At 46.6% G+C, this 17,907-nt stretch overlaps 1 protein-coding gene across 2 annotated transcripts in view; it reads left to right on the forward strand.

Moving 5' to 3' along the window:
* Positions 1-16,791, forward strand: part of LRRTM4 (leucine rich repeat transmembrane neuronal 4) — a 1,708,634-nt gene extending 1,691,843 nt beyond the window's left edge. For both annotated transcript variants that reach the window (XM_085636424.1, XM_085636423.1), the window contains one exon: positions 15,576-16,791. Coding sequence is in view for 1 of the 2 variants with exons in the window: in XM_085636423.1 (XP_085492549.1) it covers positions 15,576-15,800 (225 nt within the window). In the remaining variant the exon portion in view is untranslated. The remainder of the gene's footprint in view (positions 1-15,575) is intronic.
* The last annotated feature ends 1,116 nt before the right edge of the window (positions 16,792-17,907 follow it).

The following is a 17,907-nucleotide window of genomic DNA, read 5'->3' on the forward strand; positions in this document are numbered from 1 at the left end:
GGTCTTTTGGCCACTTGGTGGTTGGCAGTTCTGTGCCTGGTGTAGCTGGGGGCCAGGTTGGCCTCTCTCCTTTGCACCTGTCTTGCCCTGGTGTGAGTTTGTGCCGTGGCGTTGGCGTGCTGGTGTGGGCTGCTTGGCTTCCGCCCTGTCTTCCTCCCACTTTGTGTTCCCTTTGCGGTCTGGTTGAGGCTGGTTCCTGTGCCTTTCTCTCTGTCCTCGGTGTTTGGGGGTATCAGGGATGTGGCCGTTGGCCCTCTGCCACTACTTCTGGGCTGGGGGGGTGTCGTGTTGATGGCCTCGTGTCTTGCTGGCTTGTCTGTTGTTCAGTCTACTGGCTTTCCGGGAGCCTGTCGGGAAATCTGTGGGCTTGGGCTGTGGGCTACCCCGTTTGTCTCTTCTGTTCTTGGGGCCCTTCTGCGGCTGGTCTTGGGACTTGCTTGGGGTGGTTCCTTGGTGTTGTCCTTTGTCCTTCGAGCCGGTGGGTTGGCTGGCGGTTTGATTGGGGGTTTCCTTCCTTCCAGGTTCCTGGGCTCCTCTTCGTTGGCCTGTGGCTTGGTCTTCTCTGGTCCTGTCTTTTTTGCCTGTGGTTGTCCCCTGGGTTTGTGGCTGTGTGTGTCACCCTTGGTGTGTGTTTGGGGTGGGGTCTTCCCTGTTGGCCCTGTTTGGTCTTTGGGTTCCCCTGGTCTTTGTGTCCTTGGGGTTTTTTCCTCTCCCCACTCTTGGTGCTGTGCCCTGGTCTGGTTCAGGGTCTGCTGGGAGCCACCTCCTGCTTTTCCTTGGGCGGGGTCCTGTTGTTGGCATTGTTTTTTTGGGGTGGGTGTACTTTCTGGGGTTCTGCCCTCTGGTTCTTCCCCCTGCCGTTGTTTGTCCTGGTGGGGTCTGTGTTTCTCTGCCTGGTCCTTAAGGTTGGTCTTCGCTTGGCTGCTGTTCTGGTGCTCATCAGTCCTGCTTCCTTCTGGCTGTGGGCATGGGCGGGGTTCCGGTTTGTGTCCCAGTGTCCCCTACATTCTGGGTGGTTGCCTCGGTCCTGGTCTGTTTGCCTGTCCCTGTGCCCCGGCTCCTTCTCCCTCTTTGGGTGGTTTAGGCTGTTGTCCGGTGTCCATGCTGGTCATTGGTGCTGGATGTTCCTGCCCTGGGTCTGGTCCTCCTCTGGGGGTTTTCCATGGTGGTGTCCTCTGTGCTCCCTGGGGGCTGGGTCTGTCAGGTCAGGGGGACTGGCTCTTGGTCGCTGCTACCTACCTTCCTAGTTTGGTCTGTGTTGGTTTGCCCTAAGTTGGTCCTCTGGGTCGGTGCCTTGGTTCTGTTGGCTGGCCATGATCTCTTTTGGCTGGGCTAGTCTGCAGTGGGCCTCCCCAGGAGGGTTGTGGCTGGTCCTGTGGTTGGCCGTGTCGCCCGTTGTCTCCTGGTTTGGGCTGGGCCTGTTGGGTCTTTGCTTGCTTTCCCTCAGTTCTCTGGTGGGGTTTGTCGTGGGTCTTTTCAGCAGTGTTGGGCGATATTCGGTTGTCTGCCGAGGGTTGCTCTCTGTGGGTTCTGCTGCAGGGTCTGTGGCGGTTCATGTTATTCCTAAGTTTGTTGGCTTTCTCAGGGGCGGTGGCTCTTATGGGCTTTTTGTGCCCTGTGCGGTGCCTCCACTGTTCTGGTCCGCCTTGTGCTGGTTGTTTCTGGAGGCCTGGCTGGTTCGGTCCCTCTGGGGATTCACCTTTGGGCTTGGGTTCTCTGTGGTTTGCCTCCTTTTTGGCTTTTGCAGGTAGTCTTCGGCTTGTTGCTTTCGGGGCTGGTTCCCTTCTGCTTGGCGGTTGGGTCGGTGGGGTGTGGGTGCCCTGCTTATCCTTTTTTTCTATTGTTGCTTGTCTCCTGAGGCTGCTGGTGCCTTCTGCTTCTGGGGTGCTGGTTCTCATGGCCCTTGGTTATGTCCCTGTTGGTGTGGCCCTGAATTCCTGGTGTGTCTGATCCCCTTGGGTCTTCTTCTGTGTGTGGCCTCTCCACTGTCCTTCTGGTGCGGGCGGTCTCTGGTGCTTCCTTGTCAGAAGCTCTTCCTCTGTTGTTGTTTCAGGGGTGTTCCCGGTGTGGGTTGGCTGCCCTCTGGGTGGCTGCTCTGTGGTTCAGCTTCCTTTTTGTTCTCCTTGGTCGTGTCCTGTGTGTTTTGGGGGGTTTGGCCCTGATGTTTGGTTGGGGGCATTTCAGGCTGTGTGTGCCTGCCTGTGATTTTCCTGTTGTTCTCCTGTTTGATACACTTGGGATGATGCTTTTCATTGTGGTGTCCTGGGTATTAGTGGGAGTTCATAAGGCCGGGTTTCTGGCTTTGGTATACTCCATTAGTAAGGAATTGGACGAGGACTGGAGGGACCTGGGGGTAATGCCCTATTACTTATGTAATCTTCATTACACCTGGTCCCGTTGTCCTTTTCCCATTCCTTACTCCCCTCCCTCCCTCCCAGATGGCCGGCCGGCCTTCCTTTCAGTGGCTTGGTAGTTTAGTCGGAATGCTGGGTAGGTTTGAATTATGTACTCCCAGTGGGAGGACGTGGGGTTAGGGTTCCCAGCATCCCCTGTTTTTTTCGGTTGTGGAGATGTCATCTCCATTAGTAAGGAATGGGACGAGGACAACTGGACAAGGAGTACTGAAGATTACCAGTAAGTAATAGGGCATTAGTTAGAGGGGCATATATCCAAAAACCAACAAGTGTGTATAACACAAATGAGTCAAATGTAAATGGGCGCACAGTTGATATGGTAATATTTAAATAAAGCAAAGGTATTAAATATCATCTAAAAAACAACCAAACTAGCTTTTCACAGATTGAGTTGTTTAATGTATTTTCACTTAGGCTTTCAGACAGCATGCCACACATAGAAAAGTGTTCAGATACTTGTCTAAGAATCCTAATTCCAATTTCCAATAAAGGAGCAAGAGAATTGGATGCCATTAGATCGAAATAAATGTATCTTGAAGTCACCTTTATTGTGTTGTCATGATATATAACTTGTGGTAGAGGGGTAAGGGACTGAAGGAGAAAGTAGACATGTATTTTAATCTTTGATACAGGCAAGTAGGGGAAAGGGTGCAGAATTGAGCATGGGCCGGATACAGTGATCAAGTTAGACCCACTGAACTAAGTACCTTAAATATTGGGGAGCAGTGACATCTTGACACTGCAAGTGTTGCAACATCCAACAGATGAAGAACAAGGGTTGAAAGTAGCATCTATCCTACCTTTACAGAGTTATATCATGTATGGGTTTCCCCGGATGATAAGTCTCTATCAGTAGTGTGGTTATGTTGGAAACAGTGACTATTGTCCATAACAAACACACCAATTAATATTAAGTGAGGTCCATGGGTGTGCAACTTGCAGACTGTTGGCATACAGAAGATAAGGAGAGAATTGTTCATTCTCAAAATACCCATCAGACATGGGATTTAGGATAATGCCTAAAGCATTCAGTGGAAAAATAAAACTTCTCCTTGGGACACAAATATTTTCCAATGAATATACCAACCACTTAATTCTCCAAACTCAAAACCATCCACACAGACTCACTTTTAGAAGCACAATGCCACCAAGGAAGAAATTCCACATGAAAAGTTGTAATTAACAAAATATCTTTGTCATTGCTGGATCAGTCCATGCAACAGAATTGTACACACTGTGCATCAGGGTACTCCTGTGTGTGAGTAGTAGTAGATTGAGCACCTTATGTGTTTTTATCTGTACGCCGAATTTCGTATTATATATGTAATGTGAATTGCTCTTTGAATTGGGGATTTTTGTATGGTTTTATGTGGAAAGGAATTATAAAAGATGTTTTGTTAATTAAAACTTTAGATGTGGAATTTCCTCCTTGGTGGCATTTGTGCTTCTATTAGGGAGTCTGTGTGGATGTTGAGTTCCTAGATTGAGTAGTTGGTATATTCATTAGAAACTATTTGTGGCCCCAATGGGAAGTTTTATTTTTCTACTGTATCGTAGTACCCTGTTCCCTTGGTGTGAGGGGACTCCTCCTCCTTTTGCTAGTAAAGCATTCAATGATCAATGCCTTCAGTTCCACGTGCCGATGCTCTAATTTGCACTGGACCAAGCTTCTCCCAAGAAACAATGGGGCATATCAGCAAGGCGAGGCGATAGAATTATTGCCGCTTTTGCGGCCGTTTTCGGCCGAAAAGCGGCGATAATTTCATCGCATAATTAGCAAGCTCATGCTGACGCGTGAAAACTTGCGTTAGCGTAGGAATTCCTAACGCCCAGCTTTGCATCTCTAATGAGATGCAAAGTGGGCGATCCTGACCTGACATGACAGGAGAAATGTCGCTAAGCGACATTTCTCCTATCATCAAGCCCCACGCTATGAAGCATAGCGGCAAAAAAAGTAACGATAACCCCTGTTATCGCTACTTTCCTTACGCCTGCTTCAGGACTGACTTAGCCATGATATCCTATGGAAGGTGGATATCATGGCTAAGTTTGTGAGTCCCTATCATCAAGCTAACGCCACATTGCTTGAGATTATCGCTGGGTTTCCAGTGATAATCGCACGTTAGGCAGTTAGCGCGAGGATTTTTATCGCTTTTGAGATAAGCGTTGCTAATAGCACGCTATCTCAGCGATAAAAATCCACGCTAGCCGGCGATAATTATCCTAGCGCTAAGTGCGCTTAGCGATAATTATCGCCGGTTGTTGCTGATATGCCCCAATGTAACACCATAAGGAGATGCAACAGCATGCCTTGTCATGGGCGCACTTTTTGCAATAGCTGAAGTCGAACGGGCTTCTTGGCAAGCTTGTCCTCTCTTGTCCAGGTAGAACCTATTGTGCCCTAGTGGCCCTAAAACACCTGTAAGTCAAAATGTAAAAGGTATGTGAATATAGTTCCCGCACAACGCGTGCAGCGTTGGACTGGCACAGAAAATAGGATTGGGCATCAGAATAAAAGTGGCCCTTAATTGTGAAAGAGATACCTAAAAAAGTGGCCTACATTTGCAACTTGGGGCAGTTTTGAACTTGTGCTATATAGGTGTTTTGCAAGGTACGGGAGACTGGATGTATTTGCGCTTGTTGCAGGCAATGGTTGTCGTAACCAGGGACTCACAGAACCTGTGGTAATATCTTAGGCCTAGCAGAACATTAAACCCTCCTACAAACTGCCAGAAAACCTGACAACACTAACGTTTCAGACCTGCCCTTCGGCACTCTCAGATTGCCCTATAGTTCAGTCCAACCCTGAGCGAGTGAGTGATGGCATGAGGGCGGTGGGAGCAAAAGAGTGATGGAGGCAAATGCATCCCGTTTGACAGAGCATCTTCTTCAGGTGAGAGAGGGCGAGGCAGTGCACCTAAAAAATGGAACAATAACAGATGTGTTCTCCTCAAGGGAGAGCAGCGTGAGATCTTTATAGCATACCAGCCACTCTGACCCCTCTTATCACATTACTCTAGTTTACATTGTTGCTGCCTAAACCCAGTAGTAATAATGCGAATAAGAGCCGAATATGAAAGGTTTAATTACAACCAGGAGATTCTGTTCACTATGCCTGGTTATTTAAGGCACAGCAGCTTTAAGGAGCATCTGCAGATGGAAGAAAACACGAGTCAAGGTGTCATTGATACAACGCATTCTTTGGGTGATGTTGGAATGTTGGACATACAGGGCGTTGAAGAGCCTGCAAAACAGCAATTCAGCTCTGCCTAAATCTACACTTTCTGGGATTAGGTTTTCCCATGCTTTGGCCCATGATTTTCTGGTCAAGCCGAGGCAGTTCTTGCACTTTCTAGAAGACATGCAGCATTCAGTATGTGGGCTTTCATTCCACCCTAGCTGCTGATGTGTAAAGGAGAGCATCACTCGCGAAAGCTTGCTTCTCAATGGTGTATTTCCCTTCTATGTCCCACCCTCTCGTGTCTTTCTCATTCCCTGGAATATTGGCCTACTACGGGTTAACTTTCACAAAAGGGTTTTTAGGTCAAGTTTGGGCAGCGCATGTGCTACTGCAAGGCATGCAGTTGTGGAGTATGGCTTTAAAGCCCAGCCCACTCTCCACCCATATTTTGTATTGGCTTGTGTCATTGTCCTTTGTAAACGCTGGCTTTCGAGTTAATATTAGACTTGTTTGTCCCTCCTTGGTACCGATTTGTCTGTATTTGTTATGTCCCATAATGATTGGGCCTTATACTGGTGTTGTTACACGGTCTGCTTTATAAGTCGGTGAGCACTATTTTATTTAATGCTCTTCCCCTATACCACCCACTACATTGCAGCACGCCGCCCTCTTTTATTTTAATTTTTACTAATGGCGGTCTGCTTCAACTATGGCGGCTGCATTATTTATTTATTTTAGCAGCACAGTCCGCATTTAGTGCCCACACTTATTTATTTATTTTGCTCAATAGCCCCCTTGCAGCTCTTTCGCATTCATAGAGGCCGCCCCCCTTTCTTTACATAAACCTTGTATAAAGAAAGGTAAGCGGACGACATTAAAGTATAAGTGCGTCATGGGCACTTTTACCAAAAAAAGACCCATCTGTTTGTCAAACTTGACAAACAGATGCTTCTTTTTGTCAAAGCCCCCATGGCACGGTTTCACTTTAATGTTGGACATGCCCCTTTCTTTAGACGCGGCTTGTCTAAGGAAAGGAGCGCGGACTTCATGAATGTAAAAGCGCCGCATGGGCGCTAGTAAAAAAAACTAATATTTGAAATGCAATAGGTCTTGCGTTTGCAAGAGCATAAGCTTTTGCATTGCCAATAGCTTAAACTCTCGTTAATGCGAGACCTATTGCATTGCCAATGCTTGTTCTGTTTCTTCTTGCACACTCTTTTAGTTTTGCACCGCCATTTATTTTTATCTCAGCCCCAAGAGCAAGTGGGTTGCAGCCTTCTTTCCTCTGGGAGGCTCTCTTGCTCCTGTTTACTTGCGGCACAGACCTTGCGCCGTCCCGCCTTCCCGCTATTAAACATATGAGCTGTGCCCTGCTTCACAGCTGCTTCATCTTTAAGCCTAGGACAGTTAACATGGTTTGTTATCTGGGCATACAATCAACAGGCCTACAAGTTACAAGACCAAGCCGGTTTGATCCCCGACAGTTCCAGTTATTTTCTTTTTAATTCATTTTCAGTGTTTCATTTCCAAATTCTCAATTTTTCATGATGATTTTAGGGCCGCACAAAGGTTAGCCCTCTTTGGTGGAGGCCGTCTGGGTCCAGCGTTCTACACTGAGCGGTATGTTGCTTGCTCCCACTACCACACCCACCAGCTCGCAGCCTCCTCGAGGACACTGCTCTGCCTGTGAGAGGCATCCTTATCTTCCCACGTGTTCACGAGTGGGGGCCATCCTTTGACTGAGGGAAAATTAACTAAATAATGAATTTTTCCTCAGCATCGTCCATCGGAATCCCCCCCCACCCGACCCCACTGCTATTACCTGCACGGATCACGGCTGCCGCCAGCATAGTTTTGAAAGCTCTGCCGTGAGCACACATGGGATGGCAGGGCTTTACAGGGTAGACGGTAACCAGAAGTAGGGGACATGTTCTCTGCCTCAAGTCCCATACTGGGGCTGCATAGAAACATGTGAAATGCCAGAAGAAAACATTTAACACTGCAGATGGTCATAACTAAACTGATGCGCCGTGAAGCCGCCTCTGTGCGCCATGAAGTTCCCACAAATCGCTAGAAATAAGTAGTAGTGATGTCTCTGCTGGTTTTTAAGAAGGAAGTCCATGACCAGTACTTATCTGGCTAAGTACTTGCAGGAACATTCTGTCTGTTTGGAAAGAAACTTGTGTGTGTGGTTTTTAGGTCTCGCTGAGCCCCAGCGCTTGCGCTGGCTCGAAGAGACATTTTGTATGTGGGATTTTCAAAGTACTGCTGGCTGGCCTAACGCTTGCGTTCACGCTATCGTGCACAGCACTTTGAAAACTCGTGTGCGTCATCGCGATCACTTTCGCTTTCAGAGCGATCGCGATGACGCACGCGCACACACAACTCCAGCTTCTCCCCCACCACATTTTGCGTCTCCGGCCGCTCGCGCGCGGCCAACACATGTTTTTACTCTGGTTTGTCCAGATGCATGTCATTGCCACATTCCTACGGAGCGCTTGCATACTCTAGGAGACAACAAATATGGCTGCCAGAGCCCGTCACTGGCGGACCGCACCACTTTTTCTTTAAAGGGGAGTAGTGATTTTCTGCAAAAAGAAGACTTTGGTATTAACAACCCCCGTAGGAGAGCAGTGTTTATTTGATCTATGTGGTAGAAATCCATTGTTAACTGAATCCATGAAACTGTTCGCTGTTTGATGAACTGATTAACTTGTCCCCTACTAGCGACAATGCGCCCTTCTGCGGTTGCTAAGGACAAGCTGCTCTTCTTTACCGTGTCGCTCTCCACAATGCAACGCGGCTGACTTGGGAGTAAGATGGTGATGAACACAGAGGTAAAGAGTGGTTTGCCGTGAGTGTACGGGTGTTAGGGGTCTAGGTCAGGTTCGGTCAAACAGAATGCTCCACCTCGAACAGTATTTAACAGTCATTTCTCTTTCAAGCAGATAACCTTTTCCTGTTTTACAGTAACTGGTTTTGTTCCGTTTCGATGCCAGCTCACCATTCTTCCCGGTGCAGAATATATGGTAGTAGACCTAAGCTTTCAATGCCTATCGCTGTAGATTACCCCTCCTTGAAGCCGGCACCCTACAGCTCAAGTAGACTTTTAGGGTCTTTAATGGCAGTGGATGCCTCTCCAAACCATGGCAGTCAATCTCCCACATACAACATAAACAAGATCGTTATGGAGGAAATGTGTTAGTGACTGGAGCTGTTTCCCCGTGTAATTGCTCACATTGAGAATGTATGCCTGCAAGATGTATCTAGTTAAAACCTACAGAAAATGGTGTGGGCAAATAGAACACATGCTCACCTTGGTGTATACATGGAGGGAGGGGCGTAAATCAGATTTCAACACTTCGAGAGTGACTTGAAAAGAATCTGTGTGCTTTCTTAAAATTTCACTCCATTGCAAGTCAGATTTGTAGTCTCTTTATTATAGTTCTAATTGAATTGAAAGGTGAAGTTTCCTTTCTATAGGGTAGGAGTGCTACATTTCCTACATTTCATAAAATGGGTTTTTAGTTTTTGCCTGAACCTTTTTCACCAGGTAAAATCTACCACAAATTGTGTAGGCAAATTCTGCACATGCCTTGTTTGCACACCTCGAAACGGGGAACAACATGCACTTTTAGCAGGTGCCATCGCCCATGCGTAAACAAGATCGAGACCATGCAATTTACGGCCGTTTTACAATCATAACTTTGAGAGGGGCTGCACTTTTTATATATAATTTTTTGTCATTATTTACACACCATCCCCTTTCAAGTGTGACATATAGGCTCTTTTTAGGTTTCGCCTAGCTATTGCGTTTACGCAATCGCTATGCGAGACTCTAGTAAGAGGGGCATTTCAAAGTGCTCCCAAAAGTGGATGGCATGGCGAGCACGCGCACTATCACGTGCATCGTGCCGCCATGCAATCCGTTTGGGGAAGCGCTTCAGCCCACTGGCGCGTGCACGTGTAGCCACAGCCTCGGCATCATACTTCAAAGGGTCCGCTCCCCCGCCTGGAATGCGCTTCCCCGCCCCCACCACAGCATGCCGAGAGATTGTTTCCTCATGGCGCCTCTCACAACTGTCCCTCCCCCACCACAGGGCTAGTCTCACAGATGCATTGCCATCCATCGATTTCACTTTCATGCCCGTGTTCTCTTTGCCTTTCAGCACACAGCCCGCCCTCCCCCCTCCGTGTTTTCTTGCAGCTTTGCCCAGATCTGAGTCTCAAACAACCAAAATAATAAGTTTGCCCTGCACGCTTTCTGCGCTTACAAAGTTAACATTTGCCGCGCTCATTCCCTTTTCATCCTTCTAAGGTCGATAACATTAGCTCCATTAATTCTGCGTCTAAGGATTTAAATAACCATATGTTTTCTTGCAACTTTAGGCACTTCACACACACAGCCCCACTGCTCACACACACAGGCATCAAGGCAGCAACAGAATGCTCTGAGCCACACCAGTGTTTGCCAGACACACATGCCTCTCGTGTTTTCTTACAGCTTTGGGCGTGTTCTCTTTGCCTTTCAGTACTCAGCTTCCCCGTAACCACCATTTAACTAACATCCTGCCACACTCATTCCATTTTCATCCTCGCTTTCACTTTCATGCCTGTGTTCTCTTTGCCTTTCAGCACACAGCTTCTCCGTAGCTACCATTTAACGACCATCCTGCCACACTCATTCCATTTTCATCCTCGCTTTCACTTTCATGCCTGTGTTCTCTTTGCCTTTCAGCACACAGCTTCTCCGTAGCCACCATTTAACGACCATCCTGCCATAAACACCATTTAACTACCATCCTTTTAGTTAAAATAAAAGAATTGCCTCTAAAGGTTTAAGGAACCATAGAAATACAAGGCAAGGCAGCAACAGAACGCTCTGAGCCCCACCAGTGTTTGCCACACACACATGCCTCTCGCCTATCTCTCCCCCGCCCTCCCCCCTCCGTGTTTTCTTGCAGCTTTGCCCAGATCTGAGTCTCAAACAACCAAAATAATAAGTTTGCCCTGCACGCTTTCTGCGCTTACAAAGTTAACATATGCCGTGCTCATTCCCTTTTAATCCTTCTAAGGTCAATAACATGAGCTCCATTAATTCTCCGTCTAAGGATTTAAGTTACCATATGGTTTTTTGCAGCTTTGCCCATATCTATATGTCACGCACCCCAACAGTGTTTGCCACACACACATTCCTCTCGCCTATCTCTCAACCGCCCTCCCCCTGCCGTGTTTTCTTGCAGCTTTGCCTAGATCTGAGTATCAAACAACCAAAATAATAAGTTTACCCTGCACGCTTTCTGCACTTACAAACTTAACGATTGCCATTATAATTTACATTAACTTTTATTTAAGTATTAATTATTTGCAAAAAGTAAAAGCCATTGTTATTTGTAATATCAATACATCTAAGTCACATAAATACAACACATATTGCATTACAAATGCTATAGGTGTCACATTTGCAACAGTTAAAACTATTGACATTGTACATGAGAAAGCTAGTAATTTCAATATTTTCAATACCAACACATAAATAAAAAATTAGTCAATTTACAATACAAAAAGCTCAAACTTTCCTAATGCGAGACCTATTGCATTGCAAATGCTGGTTGTTTTTGGTTTTGTTTTTTACATTTTGGACATTCACTGTCTGCTTTCTACCTCACAGACAGCGCGACTGCCCATTTTCCATGATTAATCGCCACACCATTCTAGTTTCACACAGAAATATTGGGTACCATTAAGGCACTGGTACATCTATTAGATTCACCCAATAGGGGCATACTGTGGTGCAGGTACGTGTACTTTTTGACCATCAAAGTAGGAGTAGTTCCTCATAGTGGTCACAAAGTGGTGAGACCATGTGTCTAGTACTACTGTAGCGGGGAGCCCAAAAGGTCAGATCTTAATGCCCTCACAGTTAGTGTGTCATGCGTCATCATTGGGCACTCCTTGTCTGGCCGGGCTGCAATGCCTGACGGGCTTGGGGGCTATTTGTCGAATGTCTTTTGATACGAATTCGCCATTTAGGTGAATGCATGAGGGGGAGCTCTGCGAAAGTGTGTCAAGTGAACAGTGAGGTGTGCCTAAAATTGACTCTGGTGCCTTAAAAACAATTTTTATGGAGTAAGGGTACCAGGACTAAATAAAAACAGTGGTGCTATCGTCCGGTCACAATGTACCTAGATAGCTGTCTGCAAATGAGGTCGACATGTTTCGTGCCTTGATTGCCCAAATTGTCAGTTGGCACTTCATCAGGGTCAGAAATAGTGATTTATCGCCCCCTGAGGGGCATGAGACCTCCTTTCTAATAAAGGATGGCCGCTCAATATGTATGATACTGCACCTGAATGGTTGCAGCCTAATGATTTCACCCCAAGGTGAGCAGAACAATACCCTTAGGCAAGTTGGAGGGTCCCAGAAAAACTGCATGACACCTTGTCAGGTCAGGGACAGTGCTGCAAGACCTACCCTCCTCCAAGGCGCCTGGAACGTCACATTCTGGTGACAGTAGCGCTACAAATTAGAAATATGATAAATATTCATCAATACTCAGCCCGGTGAGATTGGACAAGCAATGAATAATTGACTCCCAGACGGGCATACAAAATGTACTCACAGGTGCAACTTGAATTAAGTGGCAGAAGAGAACAACTATCCAAAATCGTATCATTGCTGCACGTGAGAGAGTCGCAGGACATGCTTAGTTGTTTGATAGCTAATAATGCTCTTAGAATAAAGAAACACAGGAAGAATCTGCTTGCGTGCCTCCGAGTTTACAAAGTAATAAACAGGTCTAGGAAGGGTGTCACTTCCTTTAGCACGAGTCCTTTTCCTGATGCGTCAAACGCAGAAAGTATGGCCTTTCAGGCTACCGTACTTTTAAATTATTTATTTGAGAAAGACGTCGAGAGCGCTCCCCTCTTCCCAAATTCCACGAGTCCCTACCCCTGTCTAGATTTACATTTCAGGGTGGCAGGCAGCTGAAAGTATTTAATTGACACCTTTCGGATTTTTAGCTGCTCTCATTTTGTGTGAGCTCTCTCGTTTTATTTTTGTTCCCCCCACTGAGGAATCATAGCTTTCTAAGTCATGCTTTCAAAATAAATATAAATTGCAATGACCAGCAGTCAAAACCTGAAAATGATTGTTGATTGTCTGGTCTTGCAATCAATCACTGATCGCATACTAAGAGTGTATGGGGCATATTATCAAGAAATGACGTTAACATTATCGCCGTTTAAGCTGCACAAAACTGCTGCTAAAGCGGTGATAATGGGCTTGATAATATGCCCTTGAGAATTCTCATAGAAGCCCATGTTCTGGTGTCAACATGGGCTTCTATGGGATTTCTCTGCGGCATATTATCAAGCCCATTATCGCCACTTTAGCGGCAGTTTTCTGCCGCTAAAGCGGCGATAATGTTAACGCCGTGCTTGATAATATGCCCCTATGTGAGTAGAAATTCTTCAACTAGTAAGTCTTCAGGTTCCATGCATATCTGTATGTATTAACCCACTGACCGGCGCCCCCCGCGCCTAGAGGAGGGGCGCCCTTAGTAGCGCCGCGGGACGAGACCTTCCCCCAGGACCGGAAAAGGGGGGTGAATGAAGTGACGTCATCGGGGCGCGACGAAGGCTATTTAAATCTACGCCCAGCGATCATCAGCCTCTTTGTCCCTTCGAACCTCCGGCAAGCTGCAGGGGCACATCGTCAAGGTGGAGCGAGGTTTCCGGTCGGCGGCGTGCATTGTGGCACAGGAGGTTTGAGGGGGCCTAGGCGTAGCGTGTAGGTCTTTATAGAGTAGTAATCGTTAAATAGATAAGATGTTTTAAGAGATTTTGAGGTCGCTGCAGGCGGGGGCGCGGAGAGCAATGGTTAGTTAGCTAGGTCCTGCAGCGTATGCGTGGATGCGCGCGACTCGGTTCGCAGAGCGGCAGTGATGTTCGAAAGTTTTCATTAAGGCGGCCTTATGTAGGACGGGCGCGGTAATGGCGGCTCGCAGCTGTTTTCACGGACGCGGGGTCGCATGATGTAGGGGCGATAGTGACTCTAGGGTGAGGGCTTTCATCTCTTGTATTTAAGTAAACCGGGTAAAAAATAAGGCGCGGTAACATATAGCGCGCATTCAGCATAGTACAGCAAGCACCCGATCAGCGCCGGGTTATGTTTGTTTTAGAGGAAGGAATGGTAGAAGCAATGAGGTCAAAAGACCCGCGTTGGAATCGAAATATATGCATTTTATCCCTAGCGCGTAGATGGCAAGTTGTTAGGACGGTGGTTTTTAAAACACGCTCAGTTTCTGAGAGTCATTGGGCAAATGGGAAGAGTGAATGTCACGTGTGCGCCTACTATGAGCTATCTTACCTCTGCAATGTCTTAGTCGGTGGGATAATGTTTCCAAGCAGGGCCAGGCTGGCCGTAGCAGGCACCGGGAGTTTCCCCGGTGGGCAGCTAGGGTGCGGGCTGGTTTTGGACCCCTGGGGGGCCGTTTTTGTTACCGGGGGTTGGCAATATCAGCCCCCTGTAACAAAATCGGCCGAAACTGCTCCTCGCAAACTGCTTGGCTGCACACCTCTCACCCCAGGGGGGAGGCGGACAAACAGTTTGCCAGGGCCGGTTTCGGTTGGCAGTCCGGCCCTGTTTCCAAGCTGAAACTTGTTGGTAACCGGACCATTCCAGTTGTACTCACTTGACCCCTTTCTGGGCGGCTGTACTCCTGACAGATGCAGAGGGCTGTTCTAGCACGCGGCCCGGGAAGGCGCAGCCAGACCGGTAAAGGGGCCGCGACAATCCCCTACCGAGGAGCGGAAACAAGAGCGGGCAGCAGCTGAGCCCAGGAAAAGGCCGTGCATTGATTGGTAGGCTTGGTTTAAAAGGACCAATCGGCAGGGGACCCCTCGGTGCGCCCAGGGATAAAAGGGCACAGGGGTCCTCTCTATAGTCACCTGCCTTCGCCGTTGTTTCTGAGAAGTGCTGGCACTCTCCAATTAAAAGTATTGCTTTTTTTCTTGAGAAGTGCCCGTACTCTCCCTCTCAAAATAAAAAAGTGCCGGTACTCCTTACCGGACAGTACCGGCCCATTTAAAGCACAGGTCATGACGACACACCTGTCTCCATTTACCTGTTACTCACACTGCATTATGTGGAGCACTGTTTGAAATATTACATGTGTTAATCTGAGAAAGAAAGGTAACATTCGACAACACAAGTAAAATACATTGTCATGTAGAGCGCAAATAGCTCTAACGTTCACAAATGCGAGATCGATTGCATTACAAATGCGTGTTTTTATGTGCGGGGCACCGCCTCTCTTTTCACTCTTCTTGTGAATTGTGCAAGGTGCAACAAATCTTGGTCCTCAGCGACTTGTATTTTTCTTAACTTTTCATGTTCCCAGACTTGTATTTTTCTTAACTTTTCATGTTACCAGTGTGCCTTAATCTGTAATCCGTTGGGTGAACGTATAAGAGGAGCGATTAACACACTTATTAATGTTCTCCTCAAAATTACAATGATGTTTTCCAACTTTCAAATGTTATTTACATTTTTGCTAAAAACGCCTCTAAGGTAACAAGCCGGTGTCTCATTTTGCCAAGTTGTTGTTGTAAGATATTCAGAAATTCTAGGTTTTAGGCTGGCATCCTGTTGAATCGTGGCACCACTAGTCTTTTTAATATGTAAATAAAGCTACCCATAAAAGAAAAGGCAACATGATACAAGCTTAGCGGAGAATGATTACCAGATTTGTAAACCAATATAGACATCTCAGTACAAAGTCCGCATTCTTATATCAACAAAAATAAATGCTCGTATAAGTGTACTTTCAAACAGCCACCTGCATACAGTAAATATGCATTTGTTTCTGATTATATGGCGACGAAGTTGTGATGTATAATGAACCGACAGGCATCTGTGAAAGTTACTTGTCTGCTCTGCACCATATTGAGATATCGTTCTGTCTTGTGTTTCTTCAGGTTCCTCGTCATATCAAGACTGTGCCATATTACAGCTGCGACCAGCCAGGGATGGGATACTGCCAGACTCATAAACCCCGACATGTAAACAAAGGCTATGACGCTATCTCTCGGGATCAGGCCGAGACCACCAACCTGGAGCTCAGCCGCGACCACAGCTACATTGCCACGATAGCCCGCTCTGCCGCCCCCACCATCTACATTGAGAGAATACCTACCCTGTGATGGGAATTGCCCTGAAGGACAGAGGGGACCGCAGCACTGACACGAGTGGGGGCGAAAGGGCAAACACAGACGCCATTTTGAACTTTAGTGGCATAAAAAAAACAAGCGGGCATAAAAGGCTTCTTTCTATAACTTTGCAGACTTTCAACTTTCGAGGAACTCTGGAGGCATATTCTGGCCACTTGCGCCAATACCGCTTTGGAACTTTGACAAACAAGAGACCATTGACAAGGATGTAAATACTGCACAGTTACAACTGAGAAATAGATTTTCACTCTAGCTACATGAAGAGACAGGCCAAGAGTTTGCTTTGTGTATTTCTGTTCCCTCCCAGTTTTCTTTTTCTCCATCGCACGGTTCAAGAGGCAGAGAACCACAGGATAACTGAGAACATGGGTGGGCTGGGGTAGGAAGGGTCGTGGGCGTGGCTTCTCGTTCATGTGTTTACTACTATAAATAGCTTTGTTTAAGTTGAGATTTATTATTATTATTATAATTTTTTATGGCATTTGCTTTTTTCCAATTGAACGCTTCATACTATCAGATCCCAGACATGGGAACGCACCTGGATTCCCCCCAAATATTGTTGACCCTGTAAATCAATTGCATATTTGATGCATGTCCATGTAAAAATACTTACTGCGCAGGGTTCTTTAAACTGAAATTACCTTTATTGTGATTACAGTCATTACTGTTACTGCAGCTCCAACAGGAAGTGCTCAGAAGTGTGATGCAGTCTATATGTGCCGCGTACTGGGCGGTTAGTGGGCCACCTGTTGATTTGGGTACACACGCAAGGCAGGCGTGCAGGAAAAGGGTGGGGGAGGGCAATGGGTGCGTATTTTGGTGAAACTCGGGAAACATATTTCTTAAACCGGGTGTAACATTGTTTTTTTATTAATATTATCAGTTTAGCTTTTGTGTAGTTTTTATCAATAAAACCAAGGTGAAAAAGTGGTGAGAAATAAACATATTTTGTGATTGGACACCACAGCCAGGCTACTGTGTGGGTGATTTGTGTAAGTACTCTGCCTAGCATGAAAAGGTGTGATCTTGGAACTTCCTGCCTCTCCACCTCAGGCAATCCCCGTCGCTCACCCAATTCAGGAAGGATCTCTGCTACTGAGCCCCAGCGCCCAGACGGATCAGCAGCCCCCCTCCCCCTCAAGTGCCTTGAAACCCTCACGGGTAAGTAGCCATGCTTTTTAACCCCTCATTTATTGATTGATTGAGTAAATGATGGATGTTCAACCAGCTTGCAAGTGATGAACGTGAGACCGGAACCTAGATCTACAGATCTGTCTTGAAGCTCACCACTTGGTAGCCTTCGGAGTCTGCAGGCTGATACTCAATTGACCGAAGCAGAAAATGATTAAGAAATGATGAGCAATAGGTTAAACCCAGAAGCAGTGCAGGTATGAGGCACAGAATGGGCGGTTAGGGATGATTGCATGTATATGGTAAATGCACAAGCGCACACACATATGCATCGCAAAAAGGGCAGCAAAGCACTGCATGCCGGCATGTACACTACTAGTAAGAGTATCACCCGTTGGCTTGTATGACATAGCAATTCGTTATTCTAGGCCGGAAGTTCATTTGATCATCACAAAGCTAGACAAGGGGCTAAATAAACATGTTTCTGCTATAATGTTTGAAAAACACTCAGACTAAAGTACTTAAACAGGCTTAAGCAAAGGCCAGTCTTCACAGCGCACCTTTTGTCACTGAGAGTGTGTTTGTCCGGCTCAGGCAATCTGGGAGTGAAACCGTTCCATGATATGGGTTGATCAAATCCACAGGTGAAGATGCACAAGCACACACACACATGTACACACACATGTATTTTACAGTTCTAAATTCATCTTCTTTTTGACTGCTGGCCAAGCTAACACGTTTGAAATTGAAATTGTGTATAACATGTAGCACCCCGCTCCTGGATTCACCCTGCGCTTTGCATGGAGTCCACCAAATCATTCAAGGATGAACTGCTGTAATATCATCTAATCTTTTCTCCCAAACAGGACCAAAGAATTTCTAACAGTAAGTCAAACAAATCGAAGAGCCAAAAACACACTCCCCACTTGACTTCGGCACTAAAGTCTCT

The sequence above is a fragment of the Triturus cristatus genome, chromosome 11 (assembly GCF_964204655.1).
Source record: "Triturus cristatus chromosome 11, aTriCri1.1, whole genome shotgun sequence".
In the NCBI taxonomy this organism is placed as follows: Eukaryota; Metazoa; Chordata; class Amphibia; order Caudata; family Salamandridae; genus Triturus; species Triturus cristatus.